This window comes from Balaenoptera musculus, chromosome 4, assembly GCF_009873245.2.
Source record: "Balaenoptera musculus isolate JJ_BM4_2016_0621 chromosome 4, mBalMus1.pri.v3, whole genome shotgun sequence".
Taxonomy (NCBI): Eukaryota; Metazoa; Chordata; class Mammalia; order Artiodactyla; family Balaenopteridae; genus Balaenoptera; species Balaenoptera musculus.
Genome location: NC_045788.1, coordinates 117081061 through 117102641, shown reverse-complemented (window position 1 = coordinate 117102641; position 21581 = coordinate 117081061). Strand labels below are relative to the sequence as shown.

At 32.9% G+C, this 21581-nt stretch overlaps 1 protein-coding gene across 2 annotated transcripts in view; it reads right to left on the bottom strand.

Annotated features, from left to right (window-relative positions):
* The window catches only part of USP25 (ubiquitin specific peptidase 25), a 144992-nt gene that overhangs the window by 77245 nt on the left and 46166 nt on the right, over positions 1–21581 (bottom strand). For both annotated transcript variants that reach the window (XM_036851646.1, XM_036851647.1), the window contains exons 5-7: positions 14908–15070; positions 7112–7198; positions 969–1106 (exon numbers count right to left, since the gene is read on the bottom strand). In XM_036851646.1, coding sequence (XP_036707541.1) covers positions 969–1085 — 117 coding nt within the window. In that variant the 5' untranslated portion in view covers positions 1086–1106; positions 7112–7198; positions 14908–15070. The remainder of the gene's footprint in view (positions 1–968; positions 1107–7111; positions 7199–14907; positions 15071–21581) is intronic.

Sequence of the window (21581 nt, the reverse complement as noted above, 5' to 3'; positions counted from 1 at the left end):
TATCTGACAAGAAACAAAAAGTTTTCCTACTTATCCAATACTCTTTAGAAGAAAATGTTAGGGGGGAGAAAAACTGAAAACAGCAGCAAATATAAGCAAATTCTGATGTGACCACCTTTTTTGTTCATTTATCTTTGCCATAAAAAATGAATTAAAAAAAAAAAAAGCACAGGGAAGGCAGTGGCAAAATCAGACATCTTTCAGCTCTCCACACATCCACGTAACAGATATATATCCAAGTACTACAACAACTACACTGCAAACGTAGCAGATTTTTAAAATCTCCTCAAGTATTGTCTTTATCTTTTGCCCATTATGTCATTGTCATCTTTTCCAACACTGTTGCTATTATTCTCTGCTACTTTCTTTCCTTCTCTTCCGCTTTCCTTCTTTAATTTCTCTGACTTCTCACATTATACGTGAAAATGTTGGTTTGTGGTTTGTTTATAGACATTTTCTATTTTTATAGGAAAATTCCCAATATTCTTTCTAAAAAATTGATAAAGCAACCAAACAGCACTACATAAAGATTGGGAAATAAAAGAACTAATAACAATGTTAATGTCATTCAGAAACCTTTTCTGAGTAATTACGGAAAACTACTTTCTGCCAGCAAAGAGAGGCATATCAAAAGCGTGTATACTACACTGACACTGGGTTATCACACCTTGGTGAAGATTTTTAATTAAAAATTTGTGAACATTCTTAATTTTACCCACTGCTTTCATTTAGTAATTTTAATTATAATATAAATTACAGCTTCATTTATCATATACTTTCAAGATTATCACTATTTCTTAATTTAAAAGTAAATCTTCCAAATAAACAATGTTTTAAATGGCTCCAGCTTATCTGTATAAAGATAAATGACAACATCTTTGTCATTTATCTTTGAAAAAAACTGCTTAAGAAAAGATCAGATTAAATAAAATAAAAAGTTAATAAACAAGTAAGCTCAACAAAGCTACCTGCTGGGAGTCATTTGATTTGAAAGCATCCTTAAGAATTTCAACTGCTCTTGATGGATCAACATATTTCCTTTTAGTACCAACAAGAAGTGCAAATAGATACCGAAGCTCACGCATAAAAGGCAAATTCCGATGCTCCTGTTGAAAAAAAAGAAAAAATCCTTAAGTGAAGATTAAAATCTTTACTGGTAAAGAGATACTCATTTTAAAATTAACCAAAAATTTAATATAGATTAGGGATGAATCTAGCACTCCTATTACCATAAAAAAAGAAGAGTGATCGTGTCATCTAGCAGAATGAAAGAAGGAGTCAATCACGGAAAGAGCAGAGGACCTAGACTAAGCTCACAATTTTAGAATAAATGCCACAAATTCACAGTAAATCATGTCATTACCCAGCCAAGAATATCCTCATTTAAGTCTGTTTATTATAATCCTTTCCATTCAGCAAAGCCCAGCTGCTGCTGAGGACAGCAATAACAAGAGCCAACATTCAATGAGTGCTAACCACGTGCCAGGCACTACTTACGTACTTTACGCTCAATAAACCCATTTAAGCAAAAATCCCCCTCCTCCATGAAGCCTTCCCCAAGGCCCCTCCAAGTCAATGATCTCTTCAAACTCCACATCTACTGAAATTAATGTTTTTCATTCAGCAATGAATCACTACTGCCACTGTTATGTGAAAATCCTAATTATCAGACACATTAGTCTAATAAGTAATTAGACTAGATCCTAATATTAGACTAATGTATCATCTTTCTAGTGTTCCTTTGAAAACTCACTACTGTTTTTCTTCTTCTTCCAGAAGGCACAAAAACAACCCAATATTATCAATCACAAACAATTTATTTTAAAATAACAAGAAAACTTTTTATAAGAATGTAATTCACATGTCTTAGTGAAATACATTATGGTAACAAATCAGATGGGCAGTTCTTACTACGGTTAGCTCCTGAAATAACAATTTTAACAGATAAAGCTTACATATACTATTTAAATATTAGAAAAATTTTCCAAGTTTGCATAGTTTTGTAGCAGTGTGTGTCTGTGTGTGTACAGTTGTTACCCAGAATATAATCAATTAATAAAGAAACAGTTGCTCCCACAATACATTAAAAAGCAGTCCTAAGAAATAGGTGTAAAGGAATAAAATTGATTCCAAATATTTATTTGATCTAAAAACTACATACCCATTACAGCAATCAGAAAGTACATAAAGTCTAACATAAAAATGCTAAGTTATAGAAAACATGGATTTTATTTAAGCATAATAAATTCCACCATTGATGATAAAGATGAAATGCAAAAGTTTTAAATGAGATAAAAAACTAATCCATGATTTTTCTGTGGTACTTACTATTCCCCAACAAGTGCCCTATATAAATAGGTTTCAAGAGTGTAAATGCTAAAAATTTTAATCCATAAAATAATTTTCAGAAATCTCCTTAATTTCCTGTGATCAATTTCTTCATTTATCACTGTACCTAAGGCAAGGCAGTTTTTTGAGACATTCCTTGCCAAGTGACAAGAATGAAATAAATGACTTTTGAAAATTAAGTGAAATTCTGCTGAGACGCATATGTGAAAAGTTAAATACTTTAATAAAACATTTTTTGCTCTCAGCCAATTCCTGTGGCTAGAAAATCTTGAATTTCAAAAGGCAAAATTAGTGATTGCTGTTAAGACTAGCCACTGCATGGCTAAATTATGAAAATACCACCACATCTAGAAATTATTCAAACACAGTTCTTTATCTTTTTTTAAACAGATTTATCACGATATAACTGATGTACAATATACTGTACATTAGAAAGTGTACAATTTTACAAGCTTCACATACGTATACATCCATGAATGTATCACCACAATCAATAACATACCTGTCCATCAGCCCCAAAACTTTCTTCATCCCTCACTCCCCTCCCTAATCATTCCCAGGTGACCATGGTTACTTTACACTTTCTAGAAATTTATATAAATCAAATCATACTCTATGTACTCATTTTAGTCAATGGTTTCCTGCAATCGGTATAATTATTTTGAACTTCACCCATATGATTATGTACATTAATAATTAATTCCACTTTATTGCTGAGTGGGATTCCATTGTGTGGACAGACCACAACTTATTTATCCATTAACCTGTTCCAGCTGCAGTGGATATTATTGGATGTGGCTTTGTGTGGACATATGGTTTCATTCCTCTTGAGTAAAGAACTGAAGGGAAATGGTAAGACTGTATGGTAGATGTTTTTAAGAAACAAACAAACTGTTTTCCAAAGGCATTAAACTACTTTATATTCTCACTGGCAGTGTAATGAGAGTTCTAGGTCCACATTCTAAAACACTTGGATATGGGCTATATTTTTTAACTTTAGTTCTTCTAGTGGCACCCCTCATTTTAATTTGCATTTGGCCTAATGACTAGTAACACTGAGCATCATTTCATGTAGTTATTTACAATCTGTGTATCTTCTTTGGTGTTGTAATCTGTTGAGATATTTTTCCCAATATAGTAATAGGTTACTTGTCTTACTATTGAGATGTAAAAGTTCTGTATATATTTTAGATACAATTCCTTTGTATGATATATGTTTTGCTAATATTTTCTCCCAATCTGTGGCTTGCCTTTTCATTTTGTATGAATTTTTCAAAGACAAGCGTTTCATTTTGATGAAAATGAAACATCAATTTTTTTCTTGTATGATTTGTGCCTGTTTATTGTCCTTCTTAAGAAATCTTCTCTTAATCCAGAACCCTAAAATTTTCTATGCTTTCCTCAAGAATTTTTATAGTTTTAGTTCTTTGTTTTAGGTCTATAGTTCATTATGATTTTTTTTTTCACAAATAGTGTCCTGTAAAGGTTGAAAAGTATTTTTCTGTCTAAGACATCATTGGTTTAAAAGATTTTCCTTTGACCATTGAATTGTTTTGGCAACTTTGATTAAAACCAATTACCCCTATATGTGTTGTTCTATTTCTGGACTCTCTATTCTGTTCTATTGATCTATATGACTATCTTTTCACCAGTAACACAGTGTCTTGATCACTGTAGCTGAATAATTAATTCCTCCAAAGCTGCCTTTCTCTTTAAAACTGCTATGGCTATTCCATATCCCTTGGTTTTGCAGATAAATTTTACAATCAATTTGTCAATTCCTATGAAAATGACTGCTGGGATTATAACTGGATTGCACTGATTCTATAGATTAAACTGGGTGCAACTGATATCTTAAAAAAACTGAATCCCCTGATCCATGAACGTAGTATATCTCTTTATTTCTTTAATTTCTCTCAGCAATGTTTTGTAGTTTTCCATATCTTTTGTCTACTTTATCTCTAATATTCCATATTTTATGCTGTCTTACATAAGTAGTTTTTAATTTAAATTCCCAATTGTGTGTTGTTAGTATTAAGAAATACAACTGATTTTTGTATGTTTGCCTTGTATCATGTAATGTTGCTGAATGAACTCACTTCTTGATTCTAGCATCTTTTTTTTTTAGTAGAGTACTCAGGATCTTCTAAATAGACAATCAGTCATGTAAATGAAAAGACAGCTTTGTTTCTTCTTTTCCAATCTGCATGCTTATTTCTTTTTCTTACCTTACAGCACTGGTTAAGAACTCCAGTCTAATGTTTAATAGAAAAGTGGTGAGGGACATCTTGTTTGTTCCTGATCTTTGAGGAAAAGGATTCAGTCTTACACCATAAAGTACTATAATTAGTTGTAAGTTTCTCATAAATGAGTTTTAGCAGGATAAAAAAGTTTTTTTCTGTTCCTAGTTTCTGAGAGATTTTGCCATAAATATATGTTAGCTTTTGTCAAATCCTTTTTCTTCATCTACTGAGATAGTCATATGGCTCTTCTTGTCTAATATGTTAATATGATGAATTATACTGATTTTTGAACATTAAACCAATCTTTCAGTCCTGGATAAACCCCACCTGCCAATGAGGTATTATTATCCTTTATATGTACTACAGCATTCAACTTGCCAAAAATCTGACAATTTTTGCTTCTATTATTCATGAGGAATATTGGTCTGTAGTTTTCTTGAAACATATTTTTCTACTTTTGGTTTCAGCATAATGCTGGTCTCATAGAGTAAATTTGGAAGTTTTACCTCTTCTTCAATTTTCTGGGAAAACATGTAGAGAATTGCCATTATTTCTTCCTTAAATGTTCGGTATAACTCACCAATAAACCTTGCTGCTACTGATTTTTTTTTTTTTTGGTGGGTAGGTTCTTAACTAAAAATTCAATTTCTTTAATATAATATAGAGATACTCAGGTTATCTATCTTTTCATCAGTTTCAATAGTTGTTAGCTTTTAAGATATTTGCCTGTTGTTTATAATATTCCACTATTCTCTTTTATTGTCTACAGAATATGCAGTGATGTGCCCCTCTTTCATTCTTTATTTTGGTAATTTGTTTCTTCTCTCTTTTTTCTTACTCAGTCTACTTAGAAGGTTATCAATTTTACCAACTTTCTTAAGAAGCAGCTTGTGGTTCCATTAATTTTTCTCTACTGTTTTCCTGATGTCTAATTCATTGATTTATGTACTTTGTCTTTATTATTTCCTTTCATCTGCTTTCAAATTAACGAGCTTTTTCCCCCCTAATTTCTTGACGCAATCTGATGCCATTAATTTGAAACAATTCTTATTTTCTAATAAGGCATTTAGCTCATGTATTTTCCACTAACCACTGTTTTAGCTAAATACCTCTAATTTTGATACATCATGTTTTAATTTTTATTCAGTTCAGAATACCCTGAAATTTCCTCTTTGATTTGTTCTTTGTTCCTGGGATTATTTAGAGGTGTAAATAATTTCCAAGTACTAGGGGGATTATCTAGATATCTTTCTAATTGCAAGTAATAATTCTAAATAATCATGTGAATTATAAATATACTTCAACCAAGACATCAGAACAAAGAACTAACCAAATTGTGACAGAGAGAGGCAACAGTCCAAAAAGTTTCATGTAAAAACTGTAATGACTGAAAGGTGTTTGCTTAATTTCTCTGGAAGTATGAGTAGTTGGTCAGGTGATCTTGCTTCCCTTTTGAAAACGGCTTATCAGTCTGACACTTTATGGCCAAAGATTACGGACTGAAAAGCTGGTTATAAATCAGATTATATTCCCACTAACTAGCATTATAAATGTTTCACATGTTTGCAGGAAAAGTAGTTTTCAAAATTAGACACTAAAAGGAAAACATAATTTAATAACGTATTATTACTACTAACAATAGGTTACACAAAGTTCAACACTTTACTGAAACCTAAAACTTTAACTTCTTTGTCTTTGCAACCAGTCCCCTTTAGGGCTACGGTTTCTTTATGACAAGATCACTGAAGTCTTATACTCAAGGATATCATCTCCATAATTAATTTTTTTCATTAATATGAATTTCTGAATGCAAATCAGTCCTATCTTTTGAAAAGCTAATATGAACAATATAATAACTAGCAACAGCTGAAACCTAGTACTTACTATGTACCAGGTACTTCTAAGTCCTTTATGTGTTTTATCTCATTTAATTCTCACAGCAACTCTATAAAATAATTGCTGTTATTATTTATGCTTTTCAGATAAGGAAAACGAGCAGTAACTAGATCAAGCAGGTCCACAGCCAGAACCCAGCCAATGTGGTCCTGATGCCTGTGCTCTCTGTCACATTATATTGCCTAACAATATTAGAAGTTACAGATTTGCACTGAAAAGACAACCAGTGCAAAACTAACCTTTTAAAGAGCTCATCTACAGAAATAACTGAAAAATTTTTGATTTCCACACAATTTTTCAGGAGGCAACTGAGTAAAGACCTTGAATTGTAAATGGTAACCTATAAAATTTACTGAAATTTGACATCCAGAAAAAAGAAGAAAAAAGCAATTACTAAAGTGAAACAAAAAAATTGGCCTATTACTGACACACAGGTGAAGAAAAATTCATATTTACAATATAGTAACCAAGAATAGGAAGTTACTGTTGTAGCTGAGATTAATAGGTTCACATTCAAATTTGACACTATTTCAGATTTGATTTGGCAAATTCCCAAAAGCAAGCACAGATAAAAGAATATGAAGACCATATATACTCTGCTTAAAAATTTTTCATAATTTTACCTTTTGGTTTCGGGGTAATTCTTGAACATTTGATGGTGGCTTGTAATTCAGAACTAGTCTTCTAAATTCCAAAAGATTGAATAATGACTGAAAAAGAACAACAATTTAAGATAACCGAAGGGAAAATTCTTTTAACAGAACTGTAAACATATGACTGGCCTGAGAGATTTATTTTATATACAGAATATTTCCCACTAGCACAAGAAGGCCTATTTTCTCCCTGAGAAGAAGTCACATTTTTTAAATTTTGACATATTATTCTTGATCATTAACAATATTTACGGTACTGCAAAGGAGAAAATTATTCGTGGACAACTCAAAAAAACATAATATATATTATTAAAAGTTTCCTTTCTTTATGTTACTACGTGCCTAAGCAGTTTCCTCAAAATAAAATCTACACAAATGCAAAGTCAAGAACTTTTTAGACATGTTATGTTCAGCATGAGTTTTCTAGAGGTATCAATTCTACAAAAATATAGTACAAATAAATTTATGGGCCAGATGCTAGGTGATAGAGACACAAAGAAATTACGTATTATCGCTAATCGTCAAGGAGACACACAATCTAGAAAGGAGACAGATATTTAATTATAACAATAGCAGTGTTACTCCAAAATACAGTAATATTGATCATGTAGAGCATAATGAAAGCATGTGAAAGATGCTCATGAAAAAGCTTCCTGCAGCTATGTTTTTAAGCTATAGCTTGTAACCCGTTAATGTCATCATGATAAACATTAATTTTAAAAACTGAAATAAAATATAATGGAAAATATCAGAACATGTCATAAACAGTCAATTCACCAGAGTATCATTTGTAAAATTTTCATTGGTGATATTTTTACATACATATGTATGTGTAAAGTGTTTTACAATGTAAAACGTATTCCTTTCTGTGAGTCACACAGTTTATAAAGTTTGAAAATCATTGTACTGGAAGTGATAATGTATTAAATCTTAGTAAAAGATGGGTTAGCCAACTTGCTAGAAAATAAAAATAGCACCACAAATCCATAAGAAAACAAGATTTTGTTTAGTACTGGGTGTTGGGAAAACTGGTCCACTATATATAAAGAAATAGTCATATATAGATATATAGATATAGATGTGGATTAAAGACCTAAACATGAAAGGTAAAACCATAAAACTGATAATTGTGATCTGAAGTATTTTTTAATTAAGCAATATGAACATATTCATTCATTTATTCATTCATTTAACAAATATTTATGGAGCACCCACTACATGCCAGACACAAGGAAGACAGGCAGCAGAGAATAAAATATATCAAGTCTCTGCCCTTGTACTATCTTGTTATTGCAAGTTAAAACAATGAGAGCAGATGTTATAAATCAGAAATAATAAGTACAATAACAGACCAAAATCAGAAACTTAAGGAAGAAGCAGCATTTAAAAGCCAGAGGAAAAAGAGCTATTAGAAAGACAAAATAAAAATAGTAAAGGAAGTGTGGAGTATGAGATCACAGAAGAAAAAGGAGTAGAGAAAGCTTTCAAACATAGTTGTGTATCAGAATAACTGCAGAGCTTTAAAAAATCCTATGTCAGGAACCTCTCAACAAAGATATAAAGTACCACAGAAGATTCTGGAGTACATCAAAGAATCACTGGCAAATTTCATGAAGGACAAGATTAGCAAAGGTTGAAGGTTGCCACATTCTAATAAGGTAAGGGCAAGAAAATAATCTTTAGACTTGTCAATTGGGAAGTCACCTTTCCAGTAGAATGGCAGAATGGAAGAAGAGCAGCAATGAGTCCTGAAGAAATGGGATAAAACTAAGGGGGACAAAGTATAGACTGTTCTTACAAGGAATTTAAATAGGAAAGAGAATATTGACAAATCTGGAGAATCTCAATCCCACTTCTATGCTCTGAGCTCCCACTGGAAAACTTTTTTCTTCTTCCTGAACACCCTTTAGAATTTCCTTTGGTGTGGGTCTCCTGGTAACAAATTATTTCAGCTTCTGCTAAACTGAAAATTGTGGGGTTTCTTTTCATTTTTTAAAGATTTTTGCTAGTTATAGAATTCTAGGCAGCCAGTTAACTTTTCCCAGAACTTTAAAGATAGCATTTCTGTTGAGAAGTCAACCGTTAGTCTTATTTTTGCTCCATCATAGAGGCGATACACCTTTTCCATCTGGCTACTTTTAGTATTTTCTTTGTCTAGAGTGTTTTGCTGTTTTACTATGATGTGCCTTGATGTAGTATTCTTTACATTCATACTACCTGGTTCCTACTGCTTCCCTAATCTGTGGCTTCATCTCTTTCATCAAGTTTGGAATATTCTTTGTCATCTCTTCAAATATTGTTTTTATCCTATTTCCCTTTTAGTTTCCCTCTGGAACCAAAAATAAATTGTGTTAGTACAATTTACACCATGTCCAAAATATCTCTTATATGCTCTTATCTGTATTTCATGGCTTTAGTGTGAAAATGTTCCACAAACTGTCCAGTTGACTAATTCTCTCTTCAGTTGTGTCTGATATCCTGCTAAACTCTTCCACTGATATCTTAACTTCATTTATCATATTTTTCCGTTCTAAAATTTCTATTTTGTTCTTTTTTTATAGATTTTAGTTTTCTATCAAAATTCTCAATCATGCTTCTAATTCCTTGAGCACAGTAATAGTTACATAACAATTCGATTTTTAGGTTTCCTTGCAGGTATATTTCTAATTATCCATTGTTTTCTCTTAATTTTTGGACATGTCTTATTTTCTGATATAACTAATTATGACTGATTTGAGTGCTAGACATTGTATGTAAAAAACTGGAGAAAATTCAAAGTTCGAGATGATATAGTATCTTCTAACAGAATTTACATTTCCTTCTGGCCGGCAGCAAAACTGGGACTACTTGCAAACCTAGATCATCTTAACCCAATCAATTCTGAGAAAATCTCAAGCTGGGATTCACAAATTATAAAGCCTGGCCTATTTTCAGTTCTCAGTTAATTCTAGGGTGTAGCCCTTTAGAATTTAACTGAAAATCTCAGGTGTTTCCTAGGGCTCCAAGCCTGTGTGAAACTTTGCTTAGCTCCCCAGCCAATCAGCAGTCACTCCGGAAATTGCCTCAAAGATAAAATCAGCCCAAAATGTGAAGCTTACTCTCTGAAATTCTTGTTCTCTCAAAGTGTAGCCTCAAAATTCCTCACTGCTTTAGTGTTTATGATGCCTTCAAAAAGCTGATTTCATTTTTCTTTTGTTTTGTTTTGGACTCCAGAAAAATATGAGCAGGTAGACGGCCGAAAACAACTTAATATGCTACTACCCAAAGTAGAATTTGTGACCATGGATTATCACAACAAATCACAGAAATTTATTTTAAGTACCAATCTATACCCTAAATCAGGCATAGTACTATTAGTCAACACATTCCTTCAAAAGGGGTGGGAAAGAGTAATTGTCACTACTGCCTAAATTGTGTTTGTGAGTCATACACATTGAAAACAAGTATCCTTTCATTCAGTCCAAAGCTAATGTGTCAATTTTGAAATTTGTTAAAGTAGAGTTTGGTTAAACTCTTGCTAATATCAGAGAGCTAATGGAAGATGAGAGTTTAAATACATAATTTGTGGAAAACAAAAAGAGTGATGACAAGAGAGCAAAGGGAGACATAAACTGTCTATAATGAAAGATACTAAGGAAAAGCAACATAAATTCTCCTTGGTGGATTTTTAAAAAAATGAAATGGTATCAGATAAGTTTCAAGGTGAGATAGAAAGAGACTGGCATGATTAAAAACTGAAAGTCTGTATACAGAGCAATTAAAGCCCTATGTCCTTCCCAGACTGAGAAGCATCAGACAAGTACTCTCTCCTCTGTGGAATACAGGAAAATTTAAACTTTGAATATAACTTAACTGACTCAGGTTCATAAAAATCAGTCATAGTGTATTTCAGGGTAGGATGAGATTCAGGGCTACAAACAGGGTTAAGTGAAAGCCTGCCAATTGACCCCCAATTGTCCCTTCCCCAATTCCCTTTCTCTAGACCTGCTTTTGGAAAGTTAGCAACCATGCTTAAACCACCAAAAAATGAGAATCCAGTCTGGATTTGAGGCACAGAAATCTCATGTTGTAAAGGACTCCCCTCACCAAAAAAAAAAAAAAAAAAGAAAAAAAAAGAAAAAAAAAGAGTTAACATGTTTGAGATGTTTGAGTATATGAAACACACTATTGATAATACCTCAAAAGAGAGGTTGAAGCAGCTGGAAATTTTTAAGGATAAATAAGTATACAGAAAACAGAGAGAAGAAAAGGTGGCAACTGACAACTCCAGGAAAACAAAGAATTACAGAGGGGTAGTCTTAGTAAACCACCACAATGTCTACAAAGCCAAAGAAAATGTAAACACTGACTACTGACTATTTTTAACTGGTGATATAACTATGTTGGGAGATGAAAGGAAAGGCAATTCTAGGTAGGTGAAATGAAAGAGCTAAATCCTCATCTATCTTTGCAGAAAGCCATGTCATTTAGAAAAACGAAGATAGCAAGAGAAACAGCTAGAATTGGTTGTAGATGCCTTTAAGAAGCAGGACTATGTTTCTCAGGCAGGGTGGTTTGGAGCAGAGGACTGCTGTTTTTCACAAGGCTTTTATTGCTATGGAATTTTTGGTTTTCTCTTTGAACTATGTACTCATGTTCTTTGACGAAAATTAGAGACAAAAGCAAGTGCTATGAAAAACACGTTAAATGATATCCTGAAATGTTTTGAAAACTTGCAGCACCTTTTCAATACCATACTTTAATACATTAGAGTGGTAGAAGCACCTTAAGTCTTCAATTCCACCATAAGTAATATATGCTCCTTTATGGTTCATTCATTTACTAACTCAGTAATTACTTAAAGGGTTCCTCCAACGTGTCAGACACTCTACTATACACTGGTACAGAACAGTAACTTAGATGATGTGCTCTCTGCCCTCAGGATGCCTGTATTTTAGTCAACTTAGAGTTTCATAATTTATGCATAAGGCGACCATATACCTTATCATCCAACCCATAACCCTTCTGAGTATGAAAAAGGGCTTCAAGACTAATTAATAGGGGCTGATAGAGCTGCCATGTGAGTAAACTGGGACTGTACCAGGCAAACTGAGAAGTATGAGCACCTTACTTCTGAGCATCTCAGAGGCATCCAAACGGGAATGGTGCTAAGGTTTATCATGAGAATCCACGGATTACTTGAACTTAACACCCCAAACCAGAGAAAGAGGAGAACATATTCCTATAAGTAACTACCTAATTCACTGACACCCTAGTGGAAAAAGCAGCCCCAATTCGTACTTTCTACATAAAAGTTCCTTTTGAACAGGATGAAAATAGTCCTGACTAGATAACTGGTTGATACCCAATCTAAAGACAGTCAGGCTAATATTATTAGCATCCAAAAGATTATGTAAGCCATTCTCTGTACAACCTTCTCTTTGCTTACAGTCTCTTTCTGATATTCTGTTCCCCTTTTATTCCAAAATACTTAGGTCTCAGTACCTAAAGGAACAAATATAACAAAGCTGTGCCTTCTGTAGTCTATCCTCATTACCTACTCTGAAGTTAGAGATTTATAATCCCAGTAAACTACTATAATTGGTAGAAATATTTACAAAGAAAAGAATTCCCAGTTGTTTCATACTAGTCTTGCCAACTAAGTATAATAAATTCCATCCCTGAGAAAAGTTTGTAATTGAAACTTCACAGTACATTTATGTCACAGTCTGAACAAGTTCCACCTTGCTTTGGAAAATACAATTAAAAAACTTCCAACACTAATATAGATTTCCTACCCAAATTTTCTTTCATAAGTGAAAAGTTCCATTTATGATGATAAACTGTTATATTTCAGATGTCTGTGGAATTAAGCAAATGTCAAGAAATGAAAAAATATAATATTTCAATTACTAGAAATGAAAAGTAAAAGGTACTTAAAATGGGTTAAGAGACTTTAAAATTAATTCAAAAACAAAACGAAGTTATCTCCAGATAAAGTTTTCTTCCCACCCACAATTTTCTGAACTCTGAAGCTTAATGTTTTTCCACATCCCCAAGTCAGTATCTTATTACTTTATTATAATCCAAATTTTTCAAGGTTAGCGGTTACTTCTCCTAGGTGTTTATTCTAACTAAACTATTGATTTTTTAGAAGCACTTTCTTACTTCTTATAGTTTTCTAAGAGAAACAGCTAACCAATGAGCCTCATTTACTGGCTGTAATAGTGTAAAGGTAGCATCTACTTGTCCAAATACAGGCTGCAAAGCATACTCATAAACACTCAGATCAGAGCCTTAAAACTGTGCTTCATATTTTAAAATGATGACTGAATTATGAAATTTAGATTGAACAATGAAATGCAAAAGCCTTTACTAACAGTGCAAGTAAAGCAAGGTAGCCTAGTAAGAAGATCTAAGAGATTAAGATAGTAAATAAAGTTTGAGATATTGTTGGCATGTAAGTGAACAATTAATGCATATTCAAGGCCAAGAACAAAAGTATCATCACAAATTTATGCTAATCCAGGTATTCCTTAACATTTTAATAGGCTGGAAAACAAATAACATAGCATATTATTAATTAGTGTATACCACAGTTTATTAAAAAGTGAGGCATAAATCCAGAAGGCCAAAGGAAATCAAATTATATAATATTATTTGCCAGAAAGGCAGAAAAGAGTTGGAAATAACACGGAAGTAGAAAAAAAGTTAAAACTACAGGTTAATCGCCTAGAGAACACAATTAACAACCTTGTAGAAATGAACTTAATAACCTGTGAGTTGCTTTAATATCATATGAAAGTTTACGCCATACACAGTTTTGGAAAAGTACAAAATGAGGAGATATTTTGAATGTAAAAGAATGTAAATTAGAAAACATCTAATGATTTTAAAAGTACTCATCAGCAATAATAAATAAGCTACAATTCAGCTGTGTTAGGAAAATAAGCACAAATACTAATTTTCCTAAATGGCAATTAAAATTAAGAGCATGTTATTATTCACAGATTGTTTTATTTAAGGAGACTTTAATTTAACGTTTTGCAATTTGACAGACAACATTATCAATGTCTGAGAATCGTAAAGATTTATGACAAAAGTCATATCACATAAAAGTTTAAAAAAAAAAAAGAAAACTACTCCAAATTAAGAAGATGATGGATATCTATGCATACAAACATTTTTTATTTTAGAATAAGGAGCTCAAGAAACATTTCATTAAGGCCTTTCCAAGTTAGAAAGAAAATATGTTATTCTTGATTTATCAACATTTATTCTTTATGTCATTCTCATATACGTATTGATAATTATTTGTCAATCTGTTCCCTCCTCAAATAAAATGCTCTCTTACATAAAAATAGTATTTAAATGACTATAATTCTTGAATGATATTTTCCATTATATATAAATAATTCTGATTTGACTCACAAAAAAACACAGTTTTGGTTTCATATCTTGGTTACATCCTTCCCTAAATTTGCAGGGATTTATATACAAAAATATTTTCTTTCCACTCTGACAATTCCCAACAAATGGGAAGGAGGAAAAATTAATTCTGAATAAGGCATTAGGTAGTGTTCTATCATTAAAACTCCATACTGGGAATGAGGAACAAAGTGGGGTGGGGAATACTGCAATCCCCAGACTAGGTTAGTAGACAGAAAGGCATACTAAAACCTGGTCTGCAGTTATATATAAAGTATACAGCTTAAAAGAAACACAACCCCAACCCACTTTCCATTGCTGTCAGGCCCACCAAATAAGATCTGCATAAAGACTCTTACCTGAATAACAGCACTAAACCAGCAAGTATTGCCAACATTCTTTAGTCCAACAGGAGCTTTGTCCTGCCTTTTTCTATCATAAGGGTTTCGAGAATCTCTCCAAACTTCAGTAGGTGTCCTCTTCAAACATGCTTTATTTTCTGCTATGCTGGCTTCAAGAACTCTTAAACAATGGGAAGAAGATGATGGGGGAAAAAAGTACAGTATTAATTTAGTGCTGTACCCTAGAAGATAGCATACTATAAACTAAGGATTTTAATAGATTAAGCTCTAGACAATCCATCTGGGGAAGTAATATTTAAAACTAAATTTACTCAAGCAGAGGCTAGTTTTCTTTAAGAACATAGCCGTGGCAATGCCAACACATCAAGAGGCATGCAGCCTATTTTTCTCAGAAAAAGGAAATTTCAAACACAAAAAGACAGCATTATGTAATAGGAAATATATTAAATTATGTTTCAACAAATTAGAGGCTTAGTACCAAGGATACAGTACCTAGATAAGTTTTCTGAAAAGTCACTGTATTGAAGTACATATTTACAATATAACATAATGACTAATTTTTATAAGAATTACTTTGAATCAAGAAAACTAAAAATTGAAAAAAACTTTACTGTTATTCCTCTGACCATTAATTTCCTTTTCTATTATAAAAAGGGTAAGGTAAATTCTAGGGTTCCTTTCAGTTCTAGAGATCCATGATTCTACAAGAGCTAAATAAAGGGAGAGAATATTTATGTGTTCACTTTTTTACCCAGAAGTTTGCCTAGGGAAAAATCTACTGAAATAAATATCTACATATCAGAATAATAAAAGATTAACCTCTTCAAAATAAATGCACCTACAGAATATCTAAAAATATATCTAAAATATCTAAACACGGCTAAGAGTAATGCTACTTTGCTTAATGGTGTTCTTCTTGCTCTTAAGCATGCAACAACATGCTGGAAAACCCTAATCCCCACATATAAACTAACCATGCATTTTTGCCTGCTCAAGACATGTGTTACTTACTATTCTAAATAAGCATAAATAATAGCTAAATATCTTAACTCATTTTGTATTCATTATAAAACCTCAGCAAGAAGAAGTTTTTTCAACTTTTTTGGCTTCTTGAGAAAATCTCATTCATGCTACACTATCTTTCTCCTAAAGATTTTGCTCTATCAGATTAATGTCAAAATAATATAGCTATCTTCCTTAATTATGCAGAAAAAGTAAATTATTCTTTTGTCTCTAACCTTAAAAATGACATTAGATACAATGTATTAGATTCCAAACCAGTATTACTTAAAATAACTTATATGAATGTAGGCTAGAGTCTTCTTTGGGAATCAGTAAAACCACATACTGAAAAAAAGAAAGCAGAAAACAACACGATCGGGACTTCCCTGGCGGCACAGTGGTTAAGAATCCGCCTGCCAATGCAGGGGACACGGGTTCAAGCTCTGGTCTGGAAAGATTCCATATGCCACGGAGCAACTAAGCCCGTGCACCACAACTACTGAGCCTGTGCTCTAGAGCCCGCGAGCCACAACTACTGAGCCCGCGCGCCACAACTACTGAAGCCACGCGCCTAGAGCCCATGCTCCACAACAAGAGAAACCAACTGCAATGAGAAGCCCGCACACCACAACGAAGAGTAGTCCCCGCTCGCCACAACTAGAGAAAGCCTGTGCGTAGCAACGAAGACCCGACGTAGCCATAAATTAATTAATTAATTAATTTAAAAAAAAAGAAAACAACATGATACATTACAATGTAAATATCAAAGTAAACTCACATATTTAAAAATAAACAGTATACCCTTTTAAGAGTGGCCCAACATTAGCAGCAGTACTCTGCCCAAATATCAACTCTCCATGCAACCTCGGCCCATACAAGCTTTTTCTCTTAAACTATTGACCACTAAAAGGTACTAGAACTCCTTGGAAGGTATTTAGTTAGATGAATTGGGGCATAAGAAAATCAGCATTTATCTAGAACATCCCACTCTTATCAGAAATAAGTTTTAAAGAACATAAAGGGGAGGTAAGTCAAAGAGCCAACCTGAGAGAATTCCTACTGTTCAAGTTGTACAATTCAACATAATATAAGAATAAGAATAATCAACTGGAAAAATTAAATTTGTACAAGGCGACTACTTCAAAAGAGAAAAGTTAACACATAGTATACAAAAGGTAAATACAACACCAAAGTCTATTTTATATAACAAGGTATATTTAATTATTTATTGACTTTTATAAATGGGAGTGTTTTCATTTGAAAAGTTTGCTCCTTTTGTAACATATGTATATCCAGAAGTATAAATAAAGGAACCTTATTTCTATATTGGTAATTAGAAATGAATGAACTAAAACAAGCAATGGGTTCTGGGTGAAGTAGCAACAATACCACAAACAGGAAAGAAGAATTAGCACCAGTGGTCATATATAAGAGACAGAAGAGGCATCCAGCAGTTGATTAGCACCAGTGGGCATGTACAATAACCATTAAAAAAGAGAACTCTACAGTATATTCCAAAAGCATAAACTGATCAAAAGTGAAGGAGAACAAGGAGAACTACACTCATTCCTAAATCTTCTAGGTGGATGGTCCTCTACCATTACATATTTTTAAACTTCTAATTATAATAAAATATTAATTAGAAATAACCCTTTTCAATGCCAACACACCAGATCATTTGTATCATAGTGACCAGGAAACAGGTCACACAGACAAGTCATGGAAAACCTGAGAAGACCTGATTTCTACAAAATGTACCCAGTCTACAAAAATTAAAGTCTAAAAATAAGTCACATGTACTCCAATAGAGGTTAAAAAAAATAAATAAAAATTAAAAATTGAAAAAATAAAAATAAGTCACATGAAGTTAATAACAAAATGAGACTCAGCCTCAAGACCATATTGAGTAAAATTAGGTCTCCTGTTCCCCACAAGTGTCAACAACCCATCCCAAATCTACAATCCAGACTCCCCTGAGATAATGACATTCTTCTTATTCCAGATCTAGTTAAGATTACTAAAAACTAAAAACCAGAAAGTATTTTTTGAATGTTTCGATACAGTCAGTTCAGGTACCCTCCTCTTCAGCCCCCTCCCACCAAGAAAATACATCTCTTGATTTTCATGTTGTATGAAAACATTAATGTGATAATATAAGCTTTTTAGTTCCCTTGCCTACTTTTGGGAGAATGTATGGCATCAAATGTACTTTCTAGAACCAAGCAGCTTACCTGCACTTTTTGTTACAAGAGGAGGGAAAGAAAGTCAAGGATATAAACTGAAGATACCACCTCTCCAGCATTCCCATAAAACTTTTTACAGAGGTAAAATTACATACAAACTGTAATAACTGAGTAGAGCTTAAGACATACATGTTCACTGTTTCTCAAAGTGACCTAAGATATAAAAATTTTTTAAAGTATCCATTTCTAAACCACATTTATTTTTGGTGGGTGGGTATACATACTTAAATGTATATAATTAAATATTCTTATAACTCAATTCAGTCATATGGTAGAGATCATCATTCATTATAATAAAAGCATGAGTTTTAAAGAAGTAGATTTATTATAATATTCCTTAAACATATGGTAATACGGTAGAATTATGGTACTAAAAATAGTAGATGAAAGAATGCCATGACTTTGTGATCTTGATTTACAGCTTATAACACATTTAGTTTTTTAATCACCAAGGACTTACAACATGCTCCAGTAGGTTTCCTCCTACCACTTCCTCCTGGCTCCTAAAAGACTTTATAAACACATTTATTACACTGCACAAAATTATTAATCAACCAGTCTCTCCCATCAGCATCCAGAGGATAGAAACATGGATTTGTTTCATCCCTAGAGCATACATGATTAAAAAAAAAAAAAAGGGGGGGGGGGCTAAACAAGTGTTTGAAGTAGATGGAAGATTAAAATATTAGATGTTGCTATCTCTTTGTCATTTTTTTTTTTTTTTTTGGCAAAAGCCCAACCTCTAGCCCAAATATGAGCTCTCCATTCCCAAGCCCTTGTCCTTTTCTATAGTCCAGTCCTGGCATATTAATATAAGCTTTATATAAAGCCAAGTCCTCATAAGGGTTCCTTCCCTGGCCTCACCAAACAAAGTGAAGCCAATGATTCTACCCACGCTTTAAAGTGTAAAGTACGCCAATAACTACATTTCAGATATTAAGGCTGCAAGTAGAGAGAGAGAATAAAAAAATAACACTGCAAATCTCAGAGCTCAGAAATAGCTTAGAACAAAATGTAGCATACTGAAAAAGGCAAGCCCAAAAGCCACAAATACCAACCCCAACTACAATCACCTTATCTTCTCAACACCAGTCATGACCATGGCATTCAACAATATAAAAAGATGACAAAATGTTTTGCTGTCTCTTTTCCTTCCACACACTGTATTGAGTGAATCTTTAAAGCACTTACTTATGGTAAGTGTTCATGTTCCTAGTAGAATTTTATCGTGCTGATTTTGAGGGCTTTTTTTTTTTGCTTGTTTTCTTTTGTATTGTTATTTAAATTGCGTTATAGAAAACATTCCACTTTGGATCATCTAAGTCTATTTCAAGCAAGCAACATACTCACTGGAAAACATGCATATCATTTAAGCTATACAGATCAACCAAAAAGAAAAGAAAAAAGAAGGTGGAAGGAAGGAAGAGAAGGAGGAAGGAAGGGACGGAGGGAGGGAGGGAGGAAGGGAGGAAGGGAGTATTCATCTTCTACATTTCCTTTAAAAAAAATCTATTGGTATTTTGATTGTGATCGCACTAAACCCATAAGTTAATTTAAGGAGAACTGACCGGTTTTACAATATTCAGTCTTCCAATTTGTGAAACACAATACATTTCCAATTATTTCCATATTCATTAATATGTCTCAGTGTTATTCAATAATTTTCTTCTTAGAAGTTTTTGCACACTTCTTATTAGATTTATTCCTGGTCTTTAATAGTTTGTGTGTTATAATGGTAGCTTTTAAAATTTTCTCCTTATCATTCCTTCTTATACATAAAAACATAACCTTTTGTGTACTGATTATCAACCAACAGGGCTAAATACATCTTTTCTTGGTAAGAGTATTTTATTGAGGTGATTTACATATAATAAGATACACAAACCTTAAATGTATAGTTCAGTGAAATTTTTACCAATGAATACCACCCCCCATGTAACCACCACCCAGACCAAGATATAGAAAATTTCTATTATTCCCCAAAATTCTCTCATGCCCTTTCCCAACCAATAGTGTCTCTCTAGTTCTCAGATAATCACCATTCTGACTTCTACCACAATAAACTAGTTCTGCTTGTCCTTAAACATCACATAAATGGAATCACACAGCAGTTACTCTTTTGTGTCAAGTTTCTTTCACTCAACATGTTGCTTTGTGGATTCCTCCACATTTTTTAAAGTACCAGGAAAATGTTTTCCATTACATTGTTTAGTATTCCACTGTGTGAATATACAACCACTGTTAACTATTCTGCTCTTACAGATATTTGGTTGTTTACAGTTTTTAGTTATTATCAGTAAAGGCACTATGTGCTTCTTTCTCAAGGGTCTATACCTAGAAGTGGAAACATGGACTATGCTAAGTTCTAGCATAATATATGTTGAAATACACTAGAAATTCCCAGTTTTCCAAAGTGGCTATATCATTATACATTCTTATGAACAATATATGACACTTCCAACTGCTCTACATGCTTGCCAACATTTGATATTGTCAGTCTTTTTAATTTTAGCCATTGTGTTGGATATATAGTGGTGGCTGTTCTCCAATGAGGTGACTCATCAAACTTGCACCACAAAGATTACCACCACTGCTATAATCTATCATCATACCCAACATGGCAACTTGTCCACTTTTAACTTGTCCAACTTATTATTTTCATGTGTCTAACTGCTATGTAAATTTGTGTCATTTGTCACTTTCACTGTCACTATTTTTAGGATAATTCTACCTTTTTCCTCTGAGTAATTTTAAGATTTTCCCAGTCTTAAGTATTCTGGAGTGTCACTATAATGAATTTATGTATGGGTTTCTTTTCATTTTTCTGATTGGGATTTGTTGGCTCATGAAATTACAAGTTATCTCTTCACTTCTAAAAAATTCTGTGATTATCGCTTTAAATTTTGCCTCTGACTCACTCCCTCCTTTTCTTCCGTAACACCGATTAATGTATGTTAGACCTACTCATTTTATTCTCCGTGTCATTCAACCTTTCTCCATATTATTTATCTTTTTAGCTATCTGTTACACACTGGATAATTTCTTCTCATAGCTTACAGTCTACTAATACATTCTTTAGCTATTTCTAATCTGCTATTAAACCTGTGTTCTGTTTTTTCTTTTTCTTTTTTTTTTTACTTTAGTAATTCTTACTTTCATTTCTAGAAGATATTTTCACAGTCCTTTTTCAAGTAGAGATTTATTGAATCATTAAAGTGACACAAATTTCAGCTGTACAAACATGGTACAACTTCTCAGGGGCAAATCTCATCCCCTCCAACAACACTCCTCACAGCTAAGGCAACTGTCTTTGTAGTATTATAGGGGTTTCAGAGGAGGGATATTTCTGATTTACCCTTATTGTGAATATGTCATCCACTGACATAACTTTATGAGGGGAATGATTTCCTGTTAAAGCTTCCCACC